Source organism: Poromitra crassiceps (assembly GCF_964638095.1).
Source record: "Poromitra crassiceps genome assembly, chromosome: 7".
NCBI classification, from domain to species: Eukaryota; Metazoa; Chordata; class Actinopteri; order Beryciformes; family Melamphaidae; genus Poromitra; species Poromitra crassiceps.
The window spans coordinates 27163163-27176172 of NC_139628.1; the positions used below are offsets into that span (position 1 = coordinate 27163163).

At 42.7% G+C, this 13010-nt stretch overlaps 1 protein-coding gene across 2 annotated transcripts; it reads right to left on the reverse strand.

Annotated features, from left to right (window-relative positions):
* Window positions 1-49: 49 nt before the first annotated feature.
* Window positions 50-11895, reverse strand: LOC310779323 (uncharacterized protein). Of its 2 annotated transcripts, none has more exons than XM_083639861.1 (5): window positions 11713-11895; window positions 3513-3845; window positions 2400-2489; window positions 1640-2056; window positions 50-1382 (listed from the first exon to the last, which is right to left on the reverse strand). In XM_083639861.1, the coding sequence occupies exons 1-5, from the start codon at window positions 11840-11842 to the stop codon at window positions 964-966; spliced, it is 1389 nt and encodes a 462-aa protein (XP_083495987.1). In that variant the 5' UTR covers window positions 11843-11895; the 3' UTR covers window positions 50-963. The 2 variants fall into 2 exon arrangements, with proteins under 2 accessions (XP_083495987.1, XP_083495986.1); XM_083639860.1 differs by having other exon boundaries at window positions 2391-2489.
* Window positions 11896-13010: the final 1115 nt, after the last annotated feature.

The window sequence follows — 13010 nt, forward strand, 5'->3', positions numbered from 1 at the left end:
CCCCCCCCCCCCCCCCCCCCCCCCCCCCCCCCGAACATTACACTCGGACACAAGAAGGGGGACAACAAGATAAAAACAAAACAAAAAAATGTCCAAGTAAAATGCTGATTCTAAATATAACTGAATCGCTTTGTTTGACCAAGCAAATCAATTTTTTTAATAAGCATTTACATGGAAAAATGAATGTCTGACCAGTCACCACCAGGGACACTGGAACTGTTTTTAAGTAGGCGGTGCTGCAAGGAAGGGACTGTCTTTTTCGCCACCGGGGGGAAAATTTACGTTTTTTGGGACGTTTGGATGTTTTTTAGCCATGTTTAGAGGAATATCTAATTTTAAATTAACATTAGGTTCTGTTATCTGTTATGCTGTCATTATTCAGTATTTTCTCCTTTTCTCACTCACTTTCATGTCACCACCTGCTCTCCCTTTAGGTCATTTTACACTACAACAGACAGCAACACAGGCAGCAACACTGAACTTATTTAGTATTACATTTTATTATCTTATTATTATAAACCAAACATCAAAAATAACATCTCCACCCTCTTTGCTTTGCTCATAGTCTTCAACTAAACCCTAAATATCACAGTATAAAACATATAAAACACATTTTAATCATATAGTTTTAATTGACATTACAATTCCAATACAAAACAGCAGAGGGGGCTGCAGCACCAAAAGCACCCCCAATTCCCACGCCCCTGGTCACCACTTGCCCACAGGTATCCAATGACACTGATTCATGCGACTTAATCTTCTTGGAAACAATTTTTTTTATTTCTCCTGATTGGTCTTAGATTTGTGTCATAGTTCTGAAAAAGAAAATGATTTTTTTAGGGCCCCTTCATATACTGAGGGCCCCTGGGCACCTGCCCAGGTTGTCCATATGGTAGACCCGGCCTTGCATCAGATGAAACAAGGTCGTGTATGAATGAGAGCATCTCAGTTGTCTCATCAGCATTAGATTTGGTCATGTTTGACATGAGCTTCATCTGATGAAGCAAGTGATCTTTCTGCAAACTTGGCTTCATCAGATAACTCAGCTTCATCATCACTCAGCAGATGGATGTCCTGCTGATCTTCACCTGATGAATCATGTGAGTTATCAGCTTCTCTACACATCGCTTCATCGGTAGAAGTCAGCAGAAATGTTTCAGCAGGTGGAGGATCAACCTTACAATTTACTGCACATGGAGCAGTACCTGGGGGTGTTGGGTTAGGTTTAGGTCTACGATATCTTATCATAAGTCCAACAACAATCACAACACCAGTAGCAATTGCGACTGTGAAGCCTCCCACTGCAGCAGCAAGATGACTGGCACCTCCATCTGGAGCAGCTTCTTCTTCTCCATCCTTCTTGGCCTCTGCACCCACCCGCACTACAGAGCAGAAAACACATCTGTCAGGTAAATAATGATTGGTCAGGAGAAAATACTCCATCTCCTCGCCATCATTTTCCCCCACACATCCACTGTTAACCAGAGGAAATTACTCTACAGTTACACAAAACCATTTATATTTTTATAAGATAGTATGTAGGCTATCCATCTTATATTTCCATGCTGTGCCTCTTCATAACCGACCATTAACATGCAGCAGACTCCAGACAAACTCTGATGTAGAAGCCTAAACTCACCTGGCTCTTTAACCATGAGGTTGATGATGCTGATGTGCACAATCCAAGGGGTTGTTATGACACGACACTTGTATGTTCCAGAATCGTTTCTGCTCACGTTCTTAAGGATCAAAGACCAGTCGGCATTCTTCATCTGTCTGTCCACTAGCTCCACCCGGCCTGTAAAAGATGGATTCTGGATGTACGGATTTATGCGATTGTCTTTGATAAATAAGAGATACTGCTGTCCTGGCTCCAGGTCAGGTCTTTCCCACTCCAACATAATCATGGGTGCATCAGTGGGACCCCGGCACTTGAGAGTGACATTGTCTCCTGGTTGCTCTGTCTGGTTCTGGAATATGGAGGACAATCCGACAACACCTCCATCCGTAGGGGCTTCTTCTTCTCCATCCTTCTTGGCCTCTGCACCCACCCGCACTACAGAGCAGAAAACACATCTGTCAGGTAAATAATGCTTGGTCAGGAGAAAAGACTCCCATCTCCTCACCATCATTTCCCCCCACACATCCACACAAACACACACACACACACACACACACACACACACACACACACACACACACACACACACACACACACACACACACACACACACACACACACACACACACACACACACACACACACACACACACACACACACACACACACACACACACACACACACACATTCGCCCAGGTCAACTATTGACCTCCAGGTGCATACCCCTTTTTTTTTTACACAAGATGGATTCGCCGGTCACCTACTGACCTAACTGACCTATAGAGGACAATCCGACAACATGACTGGCACCTCCATCCATAGCAGCTTCTTCTTCTCCGTCCTTCTTGGACTGTGCACCCACCCGCACTACAGAGCAGAAAACACATCTGTCAGGTAAATAATGATTGGTCAGGAAAAACCATAAGCCTCCGTTTTGCTCCGTTAGACTCAGCTCTCAGTCTTAATCCGTTTCACTACCTTAACACTGAGAATATTATTATTTAAATCTTTTCATAATGTTAGGTGGTGCTGTTGGAAGCCTTGCATCGGAGAACCAATCATGAGTGTTGTGGGCGGGCCTGCTTTCTGGGGGCAGTGACGCTCATGCAGAACCGGTGTCTCGCAAAACATCGCCGCGTTTGCGGAGAAACATATTAATCACTTAGAAACAAACATAACCTGTTAATAGGACGTGTTTCATCCGGCCCCGGCGGCTAGAGGTCTTTCCCCCAGCGATAAGCCCGACTCGCTTTTGCATTTCGGCAAAGGGCCTTCTTCAGCTCTGAAGAAGGCTCTTTGCCGAAACGCGTAAGCGTTTTGTTTTTTGTGATGTGAGCCAATAAATCAAGTGAAATGTGAGTATTTTGTCCTCCTTAACTTTGAAAACTGAGATGTGCTACCCTTTCAGCTTTTTTTTTACATAAATTAGCAACCCAATCGTCAGAATAAAATGTAAAAAAACATGTACAATAGCAACGTAAATTTGAATAGGCTATACTATCCTATGTTATAATCATGTTTTCCAGTGACTCCTGAGCAAACCAGTCAACTAATAAAATAATATAATTTAAATATTAATAAGTTATCAATAATTTAATTAATTAATTTCTGGTAATAGGCAATATGATGACAAGATAGTGTATCTATGAGAATCTGCAGACTTCAATCAATCTGTTTGAACCAGAAATAGCTTTATTATCACAGTTTGGCAAAATGATGATATGAGTGGTGTTCCATTTCCTAGGTGATTGTTTTCAATCCCTCCCCCTTGTGGCTCCGTTTTGAAGGGCAAGGGCCAAAGTGAGGGACACTCAAAAACAAGGGGTAGGGTACAAATCAGAATTGGGATTGGGCCAAACTCTGGTGTAGAAGCCTAGCAGCTAAACTCACCTGGGTCTTTAACCACGAGGATGATGATGGTGCTGTGCACAATGCTGTGTGTTGTTCCTTCTGTTATAACACGACACTCGTATGTTCCAGAATCGTTTCTGCTCACGTTCTTAAGGATCAAAGACCGGTCGGCGTTCTTCATCTCTCTGTCCACTAGCTCCACCCGGCCTGTAAAAGATGGATTCTGGATGCGGTTGTCCCTGATAAATAAGAGATACCACTGTCCTTGCTCCAGGTCAGGTCTCTTTTCCAGCATAATGATGGGTGCATCAGTGGGACCCCGGCACTTGAGAGAGGCATTGTCTCCTGGATGCACTGTCAGGTTCTCCTGGACTATGGAGGACAATCAGGGAAGGAAGGGGGGGTGGGGTGGGGTGGGGTTGGTGGGGAGGAGGCGTGTGGGGGGCAGATGGTCAGAGCGGCGAAGGCAACAATATAATTCTTCCATCAAGAACTATTAAATAGTTGATTGTAATAGTTGATCATTTTCAATTTTTACTAATTTAAAGCCCAAATCAGTAACTTTTTCACCTTAATATAACAGCTTTTTAGTCATTGAGGATGGTAGACTTGTACATGTAGCGCCCCTGTAGTTACTAACTATGAGAGAATTAACACTGCTTTAGAATACAGCCTGCGCCCCAGTAGTTACCATGTAACTATGAGAGAATTAACACTGCTTTAGAATACAGCCCGCATTCGCATCCCTGCAGTTACTATGTAACTATGAGAGAAGTAACACTGCTTTAGAATACAGCCCGCATTCGCATCCCTGTAGTTACTATGTAACTATGAGAGAATTAACACTGCTTTAGAATACAGCCCGCATTCGCATCCCTGTAGTTACTATGTAACTATGAGAGAATTAACACTGATTTAGAATACAGCCCGCATTCGCATCCCTGTAGTTACTATGTAACTATGAGGGAATTAACACAGCTTTAGAATACAGCCCGCATTCGCATCCCTGTAGTTACTATGTAACTATGAGAGAATTAACACTGATTTAGAATACAGCCCGCATTCGCATCCCTGTAGTTACTATGTAACTATGAGGGAATTAACACTGCTTTAGAATACAGCCCGCATTCGCATCCCTGTAGTTACTATGTAACTATGAGAGAATTAACACTGATTTAGAATACAGCCCGCATTCGCATCCCTGTAGTTACTATGTAAGTATGAGAGAATTAACACTGATTTAGAATACAGCCTGCGCCCCTGTAGTTACTATGTAACTATGAGGGAATTAACACTGATTAAGAATACAGCCTGCGCCCCTGTAGTTACACTGTAGTTACAGATGTTAAAGACCCCCTAAAGTCATGTTTCAAGATGTATATGAAATACTCTACAGTACTTTGAATAATAATTTGTATCTGATGGTGGTTTTTCCCACAGAAAGGTTAAATTATCTATCTATCTATATAAAATGTAGTATGTAGGCAATGTTTGTTTCAAGTTCCGTGTTCGGCCACAGCTATGCCGTTTTAAGTGCGATCGGGCTTAAACCTTCAGGGTGTGTTACCTGACCGAGCCAGATTTTTTAATTAGGCCAATTAGCTAATGATGTGATGTCATCAGTGATGATGTCAAAAGTGATGTCATAAGGGTGTGCACACACACACACACACACACACACACACACACACACACACACACACACACACACACACACACACACACACGCACACACACACACACAAGGAGGCATTGTGACAAGACTGATCAGTGATGTCATAGGGGGGCACACACACACACACACACACACACACACACACTGATGATGTCATCAGTGATATAATGGGGCACACACACACACACACACACACACAAGGAGGAATTGACATCACTGATGCAACACACACACACACCCGCATGCGCCAATAGGGCCAACACAGTCTCTTAGAAAATTGTATAATACCAACGATATGGACCAACGTTGCTATTTTACAATTTCGGCTCGAAAAACGTAAAATATTAACGTTCCGAGTGGTTAGGGTGAGGATTAGAGTAGGGGGAGGGGTTAGAAACAGAAAATCTCCGTAAAACACGCCCAAACCCCGCCCACCGCTGTAGACGCATACGTTCCCATTTTACAATTTCTTAGCCGACATTGTAAAATAGCAACGTTTGTCCACAAACGTTGCTATTTTACAATTTTTTTGGAGATCGGGTTGATAGGGCAGGCGAGGTCACGCAGCAGCCGAGCTAATTAAAAGATCCAAAATAACCAATCAGGGGGATCTAGAACCCAACTAGCTAATCACAGCATACAACACAGGCTTTCAACACATTCTCACTCCCAACTCGTGACAAAGTGACGACAAGGGTTCCTGACTGATCTGCAGTATATGACGAGTTGGGAGTGGGAATGTGTTGGGGCTTTAACTGCTGAATACTGGACAGGGATTGGCTCCAGGATTCGTGATGTAACGAATCATGCTTGTTGAAAACTGCCTTTTTATTGAGCTCTGAGGAATTTCCACTTTCAGCAGACGATTGTGGAAACAGCCTTCTAGTGTGAAACTCTGCACAGACATCATTCTTTTCTTTAGATGTTACAATGTTTTTTTATTATTCTAAAGCTGTCACGATTGTGACTTTGTCAGACTTTCCCTATGTCTCAAGTCCCCTCAGGTCCCTCATGTTTCACTGTCTAGGTCCAGCAGATCTATGTTAGTCTCCAGTCTTAGTCTTGTTTGTAATCACTCAGCTGTTTCCCATGTGTAATCACTTCCCTCTGTGTATTTAGGTTCCTGTGTTTTCTGTCGTCATCAAGTTCACGTGTCTTCTGTCCCTGTTACTTGTCTTTATGTTACCTGTTATTTAATTAAATATACCCAGTTTTGGTTTACTCATCATCCGCCTCCTGCTGTTGTCTGCACTTGGGTCCACACATCACACCATCTACCCACCGTGACAAAAGCGTTGCAAAAAAAACCATCATCTTCATCTTAACATCTATGCTAACTACACAGGCTATTATTGGAAAGCAGCGGGTGCAAAGTGGAACATCACTTCCTGCTTCAGCACTGTACCAGAGATTTTCATCCTGTTCTATGGTCTCTCCCGATTCTAACTATAGCTGAACCGTTTGGTTTGACCAAGTAAAACAATTTTTATACGCATTTTACGAAATGTCCATGGGAAAATAAATTTTACGAAATGTCCATGGGAAAATAAATGGCGGATTAAAATCTCTGGTACAGTGCTGAAGCAGGAAGTAGGCGGTCACTTTGCCTCTCTATTCCCTCATAGTTACATAGTAATTATATTGTAAGTACAGGGGCGCGGGCTGTATTCTAAAGCAGTGTTAATTCCATCGTAGTATACTAACTACAGTGTAAGTACAGGGGCGCGGGCTGTATTCTAAAGCAGTGTTAATTCCATCGTAGTATACTAACTACAGTGTAAGTACAGGGGCGCGGGCTGTATTCTAAAGCAGTGTTAATTCCATCGTAGTATACTAACTACAGTGTAAGTACAGGGCCACGGGCTGTATTCTAAAGGAGTGTTAATTCCATCGTAGTATACTAACTACAGTGTAAGTACAGGGCCGTGGGCTGTATTCTAAAGCAGTGTTAATTCCATCGTAGTATACTAACTACAGTGTAAGTACAGGGCCGTGGGCTGTATTCTAAAGCAGTCTTAATTCCATCGTAGTATACTAACTACAGTGTAAGTACAGGGCTGCGGGCTGTATTCTAAAGTAGTGTTAATTCCATCATAGTATACTAACTACAGTGTAAGTACAGGGCCGTGGGCTGTATTCTAAAGCAGTGTTAATTCCATCGTAGTATACTACTGTAACTACAGTGTAAGTACAGGGCCGTGGGCTGTATTCTAAAGCAGTGTTAATTCCATCGTAGTATACTAACTACAGTGTAAGTACAGGGCCGTGGGCTGTATTCTAAAGCAGTGTTAATTCCATCGTAGTATACTAACTACAATGTAAGTACAGGGCCGCGGGCTGTATTCTAAAGCTGTGTTAATTCCATCGTAGAATACTAACTACAGTGTAAGTACAGGGCCGCGGGCTGTATTCTAAAGCAGTGTTAATTCCATCGTAGTATACTAACTACAGTGTAAGTACAGGGCCGCGGGCTGTATTCTAAAGCAGTGTTAATTCCATCGTAGAATACTAACTATAGTGTAAGTACAGGGCTGCGGGCTGTATTCTAAAGCAGTGTTAATTCCATCGTAGTATACTAACTACAGTGTAAGTACAGGGCCGCGGGCTGTATTCTAAAGCAGTGTTAATTCCATCGTAGTATACTAACTACAGTGTAAGTACAGGGCTGCAGGCTGTATTCTAAAGCAGTGTTAATTCCATCGTAGTATACTAACTACAGTGTAAGTACAGGGCCGTGGGCTGTATTCTAAAGCAGTGTTAATTCCATCGTAGTATACTAACTACAGTGTAAGTACAGGGCTGCAGGCTGTATTCTAAAGCAGTGTTAATTCCATCGTAGTATACTAACTACAGTGTAAGTACAGGGCCGTGGGCTGTATTCTAAAGCAGTGTTAATTCCATCGTAGTATACTAACTACAGTGTAAGTACAGGGCCGTGGGCTGTATTCTAAAGCAGTGTTAATTCTATCGTAGTATACTACTGTAACTACAGTGTAAGTACAGGGGCACGGGCTGTATTCTAAAGCAGTGTTAATTCCATCGTAGTATACTAACTACAGTGTAAGTACAGGGCCGCGGGCTGTATTCTAAAGCAGTGTTAATTCCATCGTAGTATACTAACTACAGTGTAAGTACAGGGCCGCGGGCTGTATTCTAAAGCAGTGTTAATTCCATCGTAGTATACTAACTACAGTGTAAGTACAGGGCCGCGGGCTGTATTCTAAAGCAGTGTTAATTCCATCGTAGTATACTAACTACAGTGTAAGTACAGGGCCGTGGGCTGTATTCTAAAGCAGTGTTAATTCTATCGTAGTATACTACTGTAACTACAGTGTAAGTACAGGGGCACGGCCTGTATTCTAAAGCAGTGTTAATTCCATCGTAGTATACAAACTACAGTGTAAGTACAGGGCCGCGGGCTGTATTCTAAAGCAGTGTTAATTCCATGGTAGTATACTAACTACAGTGTAAGTACAGGGCCGCGGGCTGTATTCTAAAGCAGTGTTAATTCCATCGTAGTATACTAACTACAGTGTAAGTACAGGGCCGTGGGCTGTATTCTAAAGCAGTGTTAATTCCATCGTAGTATACTAACTACAGTGTAAGTACAGGGCCGTGGGCTGTATTCTAAAGCAGTGTTAATTCCATCGTAGTATACTAACTACAGTGTAAGTACAGGGCTGCAGGCTGTATTCTAAAGCAGTGTTAATTCCATCGTAGAATACTAACTATAGTGTAAGTACAGGGCTGCGGGCTGTATTCTAAAGCAGTGTTAATTCCATCGTAGTATACTAACTACAGTGTAAGTACAGGGCCGCGGGCTGTATTCTAAAGCAGTGTTAATTCCATCGTAGTATACTAACTACAGTGTAAGTACAGGGCCGTGGGCTGTATTCTAAAGCAGTGTTAATTCCATCGTAGTATACTAACTACAGTGTAAGTACAGGGCCGTGGGCTGTATTCTAAAGCAGTGTTAATTCCATCGTAGTATACTAACTACAGTGTAAGTACAGGGCTGCAGGCTGTATTCTAAAGCAGTGTTAATTCCATCGTAGAATACTAACTACAGTGTAAGTACAGGGCCGTGGGCTGTATTCTAAAGCAGTGTTAATTCCATCGTAGTATACTAACTACAGTGTAAGTACAGGGCCGTGGGCTGTATTCTAAAGCAGTGTTAATTCCATCGTAGTATACTAACTACAGTGTAAGTACAGGGCTGCAGGCTGTATTCTAAAGCAGTGTTAATTCCATCGTAGTATACTAACTACAGTGTAAGTACAGGGCCGTGGGCTGTATTCTAAAGCAGTGTTAATTCCATCGTAGTATACTAACTACAGTGTAAGTACAGGGCTGCAGGCTGTATTCTAAAGCAGTGTTAATTCCATCGTAGTATACTAACTACAGTGTAAGTACAGGGCCGTGGGCTGTATTCTAAAGCAGTGTTAATTCCATCGTAGTATACTAACTACAGTGTAAGTACAGGGCTGCAGGCTGTATTCTAAAGCAGTGTTAATTCCATCGTAGTATACTAACTACAGTGTAAGTACAGGGCCGTGGGCTGTATTCTAAAGCAGTGTTAATTCCATCGTAGTATACTAACTACAGTGTAAGTACAGGGCTGCAGGCTGTATTCTAAAGCAGTGTTAATTCCATCGTAGTATACTAACTACAGTGTAAGTACAGGGCCGTGGGCTGTATTCTAAAGCAGTGTTAATTCCATCGTAGTATACTAACTACAGTGTAAGTACAGGGCCGTGGGCTGTATTCTAAAGCAGTGTTAATTCCATCGTAGTATACTAACTACAGTGTAAGTACAGGGCTGCAGGCTGTATTCTAAAGCAGTGTTAATTCCATCGTAGTATACTAACTACAGTGTAAGTACAGGGCCGTGGGCTGTATTCTAAAGCAGTGTTAATTCCATCGTAGTATACTAACTACAGTGTAAGTACAGGGCTGCAGGCTGTATTCTAAAGCAGTGTTAATTCCATCGTAGAATACTAACTACAGTGTAAGTACAGGGCTGCGGGCTGTATTCTAAAGCAGTGTTAATTCCATTGTAGTATACTAACTACAGTGTAAGTACAGGGCTGCGGGCTGTATTCTAAAGCAGTGTTAATTCCATCATAGTATACTAACTACAGTGTAAGTACAGGGCTGCGGGCTGTATTCTAAAGCAGTGTTAATTCTATCGTAGTATACTACTGTAACTACAGTGTAAGTACAGGGGCACGGGCTGTATTCTAAAGCAGTGTTAATTCCATCGTAGTATACTAACTACAGTGTAAGTACAGGGCCGCGGGCTGTATTCTAAAGCGGTGTTAATTCCATCGTAGTATACTAACTACAGTGTAAGTACAGGGCCGCGGGCTGTATTCTAAAGCAGTGTTAATTCCATCGTAGTATACTAACTACAGTGTAAGTACAGGGCCGCGGGCTGTATTCTAAAGCAGTGTTAATTTCATCGTAGTATACTAACTACAGTGTAAGTACAGGGCCGTGGGCTGTATTCTAAAGCAGTGTTAATTCCATCGTAGTATACTAACTACAGTGTAAGTACAGGGCCGCGGGCTGTATTCTAAAGCAGTGTTAATTCCATCGTAGTTGTAGAAACGGTCCATAATGGCCCACCGTCAGGCCTGTTCTTGGGGCAGTCGATGCCTACCAGCCGGCGCGCCAACGACGTAATGATGATGACATTATCAACGATGACAATGATGTCATAGCATAGAGTTCACCTGTGAGGTCATCGGCGATGTCAGACATAACACCGATGATGTCATAGCTCCCTCGAACGTTGTGACATCACCAATGACGTGATGTCATACACCGGAATGCGACCATATAAACAAGGTGTTCTGTGACGCTATGCTTTATTCCTTCGAGATTCCTTCGACTTCCATACTTCTTCAGGTATTCTTACTCCCTAATAATGTCAACCATTAGCACAACCAACCCCGAACTCGAGCTGAGTCCTGGCTATCTTGCAACCAGCCAGGCCCTGGTGACTGACTGCCTTACACCCAAACAGGTCACCAGTGGTATTTCAACCGCGTCCGAGGACCGACATCTCGGTCCCTATGTCCATCTCCGTGATTCTGACCGATCACAGCGCGTGAGCCCTCATACACGATCCAGCACACTTCACGAAGCAAGCCCAGAAGCTTTGCCCCCAGCAAGCCAACAAGCTTCGCTACAGTAGTATACTAACTACAGTGTAAGTACAGGGCCGTGGGCTGTATTCTAAAGCAGTGTTAATTCCATCGTAGTATATTAACTACAGTGTAAGTACAGGGGTGTGGTAAATTCACATATTGAACCCCGTACTTAGCCTGCAAGTACATCTTTTTGTACCCCGTACTTACCCTGTAAGTACAGATCTTGTTACCCTGTACTTGCGGGCTGTATTCTAAAGTGTTACATGTGTGTGCAAATGCCAACATTGGTTTTCGGACTCTCCGTGCTCTGACGATTCCGAAAATGTATAGTTTTGCAAATCTCCCAAAAATTCCAACAACAAAATAGTTGAACCTGACTATAAGTTTAGGCAACATTCAAGCAGCTCACCTTCATATGAAGACACCAGGTGCAAGATCCACAGAGCCAAGAGCGGTGCAGATGTAAAAGCCATGGAGCGATGGGGTTTCCTGATATCAGCTTTCATATTGTCAACTCTACACTTTGCGTTTTCAAACATTGATGGATTCAAAGTCCAAGTCCAACCTGCCTGCCAGTGCTGCTACCACACCTCTGCTCTGTGCTCTGTGTCACTTACAAGAAGGGAGCTTTTTTCTTTTTTCTCTCTTGCAGCAAAGGCGGAGCAGTTTTTGGTTACAGGAAGAGATTCTTTGTACACACACACACACACACACACACACACACACACACACACACACACACACACACACACACACACACACACACACACACACACACACACACACACATCGCATGCACACACCTATGTATATACAGTACATACATATATACAGTGGGTTCTGTCTGTTTGTTTCTCTGAGATTTTTGTCCTGCGCTGCGCATGCCAATAGAGCAGGTGAGACAAGGTCAGATCTACCATATGGGCAACCTGGGCAGGTGCCCAGGGGCCCTCAGTATGAAGGGGCCCTCAATTTCTTTCTTTTTTTCTTTTTCTTTATTATTATTATTATTATTATTATTATTATTATTATTATTATTATTATTATTATTGGTTGGGCTCATGTCGGGCTCCACAGAATTATGACACAAATCTAAGACCAATCAGGACAAAATAAAAATTGTTTCCAAGAAGATTAAGTCGCATGATTGAGTGTCATTGGATGCCTGTGGGCAAGTGGTGACCAGGGAAGTGGGGGTGCTTGTGGTGCTGCAGCACCCTCTGCTGTTTTGTATTGGAATTGTAATGTCAACTAAAACAACATTGCCTGTGTTGCAGTCTGTTGTAATGTAAAACGACCTAAAGGGAGAGCAGGTGGTGACATGAAAGTGAGTGAGAAACTGAATCTCAGAAACTGAATAATGACATCATAACAGTATAATCCTAATGTTAATTTAAAATGAGCTATTCCTCTAAATATGTCTAAAAAACATCCAAATGTCCAAATAAACGTAAATTTTCCCCCAGAAGAAACCAGTCCGTTCCTTTCAGCATCCCCTACTTAAAAACAGTTCCATTTTGTAAAATGCTTATAAAAGAAATTGATTTGCTTGGTCAAACAAAGCGATTCAGTTATATTTAGAATCAGCATTTTACTCAGACAATTTTTATTTAATTTATTTTTGGTGGGGGGGATGGGTAGGGCGGGGGGTGTTAATCTGGCCTTGAGGCGAGGCCACACAGCAGCCGAGCTGCAGGCGAGGCCACG

Excerpts from the sequence above, each read along its gene's own strand:
- LOC310779323 (XM_083639860.1), bottom strand. The coding sequence starts at position 11,842 with ATGTTTGAAAACGCAAAGTGTAGAGTTGACAATATGAAAGCTGATATC. Across the intron at positions 3,846-11,712 it reads CCTGGTGTCTTCATATGAAG|TCCAGGAGAACCTGACAGTG; the intron begins GTGAGCTGCTTG and ends TGTCCTCCATAG. Across the intron at positions 2,490-3,512 it reads CCTCGTGGTTAAAGACCCAG|TGCGGGTGGGTGCACAGTCC; the intron begins GTGAGTTTAGCT and ends TCTGCTCTGTAG.